Source organism: Sardina pilchardus, chromosome 14 (assembly GCF_963854185.1).
Source record: "Sardina pilchardus chromosome 14, fSarPil1.1, whole genome shotgun sequence".
Classification (NCBI taxonomy): domain Eukaryota; kingdom Metazoa; phylum Chordata; class Actinopteri; order Clupeiformes; family Clupeidae; genus Sardina; species Sardina pilchardus.
Genome location: NC_085007.1, coordinates 9,478,204 through 9,485,703, shown reverse-complemented (window position 1 = coordinate 9,485,703; position 7,500 = coordinate 9,478,204). Strand labels below are relative to the sequence as shown.

Sequence of the window (7,500 nt, the reverse complement as noted above, 5' to 3'; positions counted from 1 at the left end):
GCCAGAGTCGGGCCACATCACAGCCAGAGTCGGGCTGCATCACAGCCAGATCAGGGCCAGCATGGAGCCACATCAGAACCTGATCAGGGGGTATTAGATCTGGTCCTGCGCCAACACAGAGCCAGATCGGGGGCCTGGTATCAGCATGGTGGGCCTCTGGTGTGGGCTTGACTGACACCTAAAGGTCAGTGCATTCATTTTATTCCAAACACATGCAGGGAGAGGGGAGAATAGAGTTTTGTGTTTGCAATTTTGAGAAGAGGGTGGAAGGGTTATTTTTTTTAAATGTTTTAAAAGTGTTTTAGCAGTTGCGAAAGACAATAATAGACCAGTCCAATAAGGGAAACTGACGTCACCATCCTTATGATAAAGCAATATAACAGTGTCGAGCATCACATGGAATGAATCACCAGGTTATATTTAGAATTCTTTGCAGGAACTTGATACAAGCTATTTAAGGATAGGCAGGCCAGGCAGTGCAAGATTGTTTTCAATGAAACAGGGATGCGATGGACTGTTGCACAATAGGCATTTCCCAGAATTACCAAAGGTGTTAACATAATGCATTCTGCCTTAACCAGTCCTCTGCTGGAGTAAGGCAACACAATCCTCTAGCACAGAGGAAAACATACCTCACATGCATACGTTCACATCACGGTTCACCAAATACCAGACACAAGATGCACACACACACACACACATCCACACACACACACACACACACACACACACACACACACACACACACACACACACACACACACACACACACACACACACACACACACACACATACACACACACACACACACACACACACACACACACACACACACACACACACACACACACACACACACACACACACACACACATATTCAGGATAACGGCACCATGCACTGCATTCTCCAACAATTCCTTGGCATCCAAGTCCATTTCCTGCCACACACACACATACACACGTGCACACACACACACACACTCACGAGAGTCACAGTGATGCAGTTTTGGGTCATGCAGACACCATCAGGCACACACTCTCCTGCACATGCAGAGAGAGGCTGGCGCGGCAGCATCGAGCAAACACGCAACGCAGGCAGAAAGACCCAGCCTCCACACACACATACACACACACACAAAGGTAGAGACGAGGAGGGAGGAGACCAGAGGCTGGACCCTACAGTCAACATCAACCTGACAGAAGCCTACGGATAAAGGGATAGAGGAGGAGGAGAGAAGAGAAGAGGAGAAGAGAGGAAAGGAAGGGAGTGGAGGAGAAGAGAGGAGAGGAGACAGCAGACAGGAGGATAGGGGAAAAGTAGAGAGGAAAGGGAAGAGGAGAGGAGAAGAGATGGATAGAGGGAGAGGAAAGGAGCAGAGGAGAGGAGAAGAGATGGACAGAGGGAGAGGAAAGGAGAAGAGTAGAGGAGAGGAGTCTATGGAAGGTAAATGTGTAGGAGACCCATATAGAGGAGAGAGGGATGAAGGAGAGAAGGAGATGGAGGAGAGAGGGATGAAGGAGAGAATGAGATGGAGGAGTCAAAGTAGGAGCTGGCAATCAGGCTCAGCCCAGGAGGAGACGAGAGGACAGGAGGAGAGGAGAGGAGGAGTGGAGAGGAGAGGAGAAAAGGAAGGGAAGAGTTGAGAGGAGAAGGGAGGAGTAGAGAGGAGAAGAGAGGAGTGGAGAGGAGGAAGGGGGAGTAAGATATACGGATGTCAGGCAGCCATCACACACTCATGCACATATACACATGCGCATACATCTTCACACATGCACGCACACACACACACACACATACACACACACATGTGCATACGTGCATGCTAAATGGAGGTGGAGGATGTGAGAGCCAGACCGAATGAGTGGAAGAGAGAGATTAATGAAGTGAAAAAGAGGAAAGAATGAAAGTGTACAGATATGAGAAGAGAAACAGAGAAAACATACAGAACCGCAGAGAATGGGAGAGTAGAGGGAGAGTGATGGAGTGGGAGAGCGAACGAGTGAGAGAGAGGGATGGAGCGAGAATGAAAGGAAGGAAGAGATGGATGGAAAAATGGATGATGCAGTGAGGGGTGAAGCTGGGACCCCTACCTGTGGGATAGAGAATGGGGATGGGAAGAGAATCACATAGAATAGGAATGGGAGAGGAGGAAATAGGTGAGGAGAGTGAAAGAGAAGAGAATGGGAGAGGAGGATATGGGTGAGGAGAGTGAAAGAGAAGAGAATGGGAGAGGAGGATATGGGTGAGGAGAGTGAAAGAGAAGAGAATGGGAGAGGAGGATATGGGAGAGGAGAGTGAAAGAGAAGAGAATGGGAGAGGAGGATATGGGAGAGGAGAGTGAAAGAGAAGAGAATGGGAGAGGAGGATATAGGAGAGGAGAGTGAAAGAGAAGAGAATGGGAGAGGAGAGTGAAAGAGAAGAGAATGGGAGAGGAGAGAGAGTGAGAGAGGGAGGAATGGGAGAGGAGACTGAAACGGTGCGGTCACACGCTTGCGTCCGCCAACGCCTGATTGGTTTGTCAGTGTTCGAAAAACTTGCATACACTGAATTTCATTGGCTGGCGCTGGCGCGATCCGTCAAAAGTTGAACATTTCTCAACTTTTTAACGGAGGCAACGCATTCCAGGCAACGCATCGGATCCACAACTCAGTGCGGCATCAAGTGAAGTCCAGCCACTGTAAAGTGAATGGGAAAACAACGGACGAACGTTTGGCGGACGCAAGCGTGTGACCGCACCTAAAGAGAAGAGAATGGGAGAGGATAGAGAGTGAGAGAGGGAGGAACGGGAGAGGAGAGTGAAAGAGAACAGAATCCGAGAGGAGAGAGAGAGAGAGAGATGGAGAAATGGGAGAGGAGACTGAAAGAGAAGAGAATCCGAGAGGAGAGAGAGAGAGAGATGGAGTGAGACAGAAATGGGCTGAGAAATGGGGGCGGTGGTGGGCTGGAACCCCTGCAGGGGGTGGGGCATGGAGTGATGGAGTGATAGAGAGATGGAGAGGAAGAGATATCGGGGTGACCGGGGGTCAGGGGTCAGGGGTCGGCTACCTTGTTCCACCAGACCGGCGGTGGTGCCGGCCGCCGCTGCTACTGCTGCAGTGACCGAAGCAGGAGCCGTAGTCTGTCGACCCACTGCAGGAGTCACACACACACACACACATACACAAATGCACAAATACATATACATATACACACACACACACACACACACACACACACACACACACACACACACACACACCAAGTGGAGGGTGGGAGGTGGTGAGAGGGAGAGAAGGTAAGAAAGGAAGATGAGGAAAGAGGTAAAGAGTGAAGAATTGAGTTAGAATCAGGGAGGGGAGGGGAGGAGAGGAAAGGAAGGAAGAGACGAGGAGAGGAGAGAAGAGGAAAGGAGAGGAGAAAAGAGGAGAGAAGAGAAAGCAATTTGTTAGTCTGGAAGGGAGCAGATTAGCTCTAGTCGCCTGCAAACAGAACAGATCTCAAATCCACACACTCAATTGCAACCAACACTACACAGAGAAAAGAGAGAGAGAGAGAGGGGAGGAAGTGAGAGAGGAGAGTAAATAGAGAAAGAGAGAGGGAACAAGGGATAGAAAAGAAACGTGAGAACGAGCGTCAATTAGGGTGGAGGTCTGTAATGTGTAGGGTGTAGGTTTGTAGGTTGTAGACCAGCAGGGTTGTAAAGGTCTGTAAGGTGGAGGTACAGTATGTACTGTAGGGGGCTGGAGGTATGTGGAGTACAGGGTAGAGGTCTGTAGGGTGGAGGGGGGAGGTATGTGGAGTATAGGGTAGAGGTCTGTAGGGTGGAGGGGGGAGGTATGTGGAGTATAGGGTAGAGGTCTGCAGGGTGGAGGGGGGAGGTCTGTAGGGTGGAGGGGGGAGGTCTGTAGGGTGAAGGTCAGTAGTGTGTAAGGTGAGGGTCTGTAGGTTGAGGTGTGCAGGGTGAAGGTCTGTAGAGTGTAGGAGGTCAGAAGGGTGTAGGTGTGCAGGTGCAGGTGTAGGTGTGCAGGGAAGGTGGAGGTGTAGAATGTAGAATGTAGAATGTAGAATGTAGAATGTAGGGTGTACTGCAGGTCTGTTGTAAACTGACCCTCTTGCAATCCACTGTCTCTCATGTTTCCAGCACCTGCCTTCTGTATTTCAAATCACCTCAGTGGTTTTATGATGGTGTGGAGTGGTTCTTGAATTTCCCCTTGGGGATCAATAAAGTATCTATCTATCTATCTATCTATTATGGTCTCACAGCCAGGCTACACCAGACACACAACTGAGGCGTTTAGTCAGCAGAGTTGAAAACAAGTTGTTTGTTGCAACAAATTAACTTCCACTATAATCAATGCAACTGCCTACACCAGACGTGATAACAGAGAATACATCTGAAAAAAAAATAGACCAGTCTTCTAAAACTACTTTTATGTGCTTTTTTACGCTTTTATGGAGTACTTCAGTTGTGGACCCGGTGTAGACTGGCTGAGTCTTGTAAGGATATATGTTGGTGTTAGCGAAGATCTAGTAGTCCTACAGAATCATGATGTGCACATCAAAGGCGGGCACACAGATTCATGCCAGCATACCAGCTCAACCCATGCCATGGGAGATGATGTCATGGGAAGGGGACCCCATCCCCCAGACTCAGACTGTGAGCATATGCCCGCATGAGTGTGTATGTGTGTGTGTGTGTGTGTGTGTGTGTGTGTGTGTGTGTGTTTGTGTGTGGTACTATTGAATTTGTGTGTTTGCGCATATGTGCATATGTGCATTTGTGAGTCTCTTCCTCTGTGTGTTTCTGTGTGTGTGGGGTGCATCTGTGCGTGTTTGTGTGTGTGTGTGTGTGTGTGTGTGTGTGTGTGTGTGTATGTGTATGAATGCATGTGTTGTCACTGTAAGTGTGAGTTGGAGTGTGTGTGAGTGGGGACGTTGAGTGACACTCCAACAACCCCAACCCCCACCCCACCCCCTCTTTGCACACACACACACTCATAATCTGAGATGATTACTGTAATGATAACACCCACAAGAAGGGGGGATGATAAAGAGAGAGAGAGAGAGAGAGAAAGTACTAGAAAGAGACAGAGAGAGGGAGGGAGAGAGAGAGAATAAAAGAGATGTGGCGAGAAAAAGAGAGGGAGGACAGCTAGGAAAAAGGAGGGAGAGGGAGGAGAAGATACAAAGAGTAAAAAGATACAAGAGGAAAGGAGAGGAAGAGAAGAGAGAATAGGAGGATGGAGGAGAGTAGAGGAAAGGAGAGAAGAGGAGGATAGAGGAGAGAGGAGGAAAGGAGAAAATAGCAGGGAAAGAGAGAATGAGGAAAAGGAGAGGAGGAGAGAAGATGAGAAAAGGAGAGAAGATGAGAGGAGAGAAGAGGGAGAGATGAGAGGATGGAAGAGGAGGAAGAAGGAGGAGAGGAAGGGAGGAGAGGCAGGCTGCTCTCTGAGCCTCTCAGAGCACACTGTCACTGCCGCCCACAACCCTGCTGTCTTGAGCATGTGTGTGTGTGTGTGTGTGTGTGTGTGTGTGTGCGTGTGTGTGTGTGTGTGTGTGTGTATGTGCGAGTGTGAATGAGAACACACTCACAACGCAGATGCTTCATTACAGCAGACATAAATCACATATTATTATATATGCCCGTTATCACACACACACGCACACACACGCACACACACACACACGCAGGCACACACACACACACACACACACACACACACACACACACACACATGTGCCAGCGCAATCAGACACACACACACGCACACACACACACACACACACACACACAAACCCACAGGAACTCTACATCCTCTGCAAAACCATCAATTAGATGCCAGGCTATTATGGAACAGCCCTCAGATGTGAGTGTGTGCATGTCTATGTCAGTGTGTGTGCACGTGTATGTGTATGTGTGTATGTGTGTATGTGTGTATGTGTGTGTGTGTGTGTGTGTGTGTGTGTGTGTGTGTGTATGTGTGTATACTGCGCTCCTGGATCACCGCAGCATCTGAGGAGACACCCACACACACATACACCACTGACACGTACAAGAAGGTGTTGTTTGACATCCTGAGCTGTGTAAACACTTCTGTCTCTGAGGGTCTTGTCTCCTCTGCCTCCTCTCTAAGCTAATGCAAACATACCACTACTGATCTCTACTATCAAGATAACGCTAACACAACACTAATCTCTACTAGCAAGCTAATGCTAACACAACGTTACTAATTTCGGGGGCATACCTACAGTATGTTCCCCACTTTTCCCAAATACATGTATTACAACTATAACGCACCACTTCTGACATATTGTGAGCTCTGTGTTAGAGGTTTATTTATGTGTTTTCTTAAACATCTGTAGGCCTACTCATAATATTTACTTAATATTTTACCAAATCTTCACTTAATTAATTCATAATGAAGTAATTAATTAATTACTAAGTAATAGATCATTAGTGTAATTAGAGGAGAGCAGGGACAGCTGGTTTTTTTTTTTAGGAAAATGCAAGATGTCACCTCAACATATCAAAGTTATGGCGGAGAAAATGTAATTAATTTAAAAAATGATCTGGGTCATTTACAGTGTCTAAAAGATGCCACGGTCAAATATATAGAAATTTCTGCAGCCCTCCCGCACTAAAGGAAGTGAGATTGCGAGCTGCTCCGCTTGTGAGAGAATCTTGAGAGTCGTTTTGAGGCGTTTTGAGGCGTTTTCAGAGGATGTGGTGTACGTGTCAACTCACCAGAGAAGTTTCGAGACACCAGCATGGTGGTCAGAATAGCTCCCTATACGGAATAAAACAAAGCGATGTGATTACATGAACATGAACATGTTTTTTTTTGTTTTTTTTAAAGAAGACTAATTTAAACTTTTACATGGTTCTGTCAGCTTTACATATTGTTACATATTGGACAGGATCTAGCTGGATAATTTCTTGATGTACAGTACTGATTGATCTTAAATGTGTCAAAAATACTTCTGAGATGACAGGGCTGGGCATTCCCTATGACAGATGGAATAACTCTATGGGCTCTGAGGTACCAGACACTCTTCCTGTCTGCACCAGTGGAGTATGTACAGCAGGGGTAGGCAACCTATGGCACAGGTGCCACTGCTGGCACGCCGAGGCATAATCACTGGCACGCGCCACCAGCATCAGCAAAAAAAAAAAAAATCTTCCAATCCCTCTTGTCAGTGTTCGGCTCAACATACCTGTGTGAGCAGGTATTTTCGCATATGAAAAGTGTGCTCAGCCCTATCGGCAGCCGTTTGACCACGGACAATTCCGAGTCGTGTTTACAATTAAAAGTGACAAACTACGAACCCCAGATAAAAATTGATGATAGTGGCACACTCTTTGACTACAAATTTTGAAGTTGGCACTGGATGTCTCAAAGGTTGCCGACCCCTGATGTACAGTATGTATCTATGGTGTCTAGACCAACACCAGTGCCTTGGGAGTTTGTGTGTATGTGACAGAGAGAGAGAGAGAGAGAGAGAGAGAGAAAGAGAAAGA

The 7,500-nt window shown here is 47.3% G+C and overlaps 1 protein-coding gene across 30 annotated transcripts in view; it reads right to left on the bottom strand.

Annotated features, from left to right (window-relative positions):
• The window catches only part of LOC134101444 (calcium/calmodulin-dependent protein kinase type II subunit beta), a 74,432-nt gene that overhangs the window by 30,127 nt on the left and 36,805 nt on the right, over positions 1-7,500 (bottom strand). For 17 of the 30 annotated variants that reach the window (XM_062555135.1, XM_062555139.1, XM_062555145.1 and 14 more), the window contains exon 12: positions 6,727-6,769. In XM_062555135.1, coding sequence (XP_062411119.1) covers positions 6,727-6,769 — 43 coding nt within the window. Of the gene's footprint in view, positions 1-3,047; positions 3,132-6,726; positions 6,770-7,500 lie in introns of all 30 variants that reach the window. The other 13 variants (XM_062555124.1, XM_062555125.1, XM_062555131.1 and 10 more) reach the window with 1 other exon arrangement.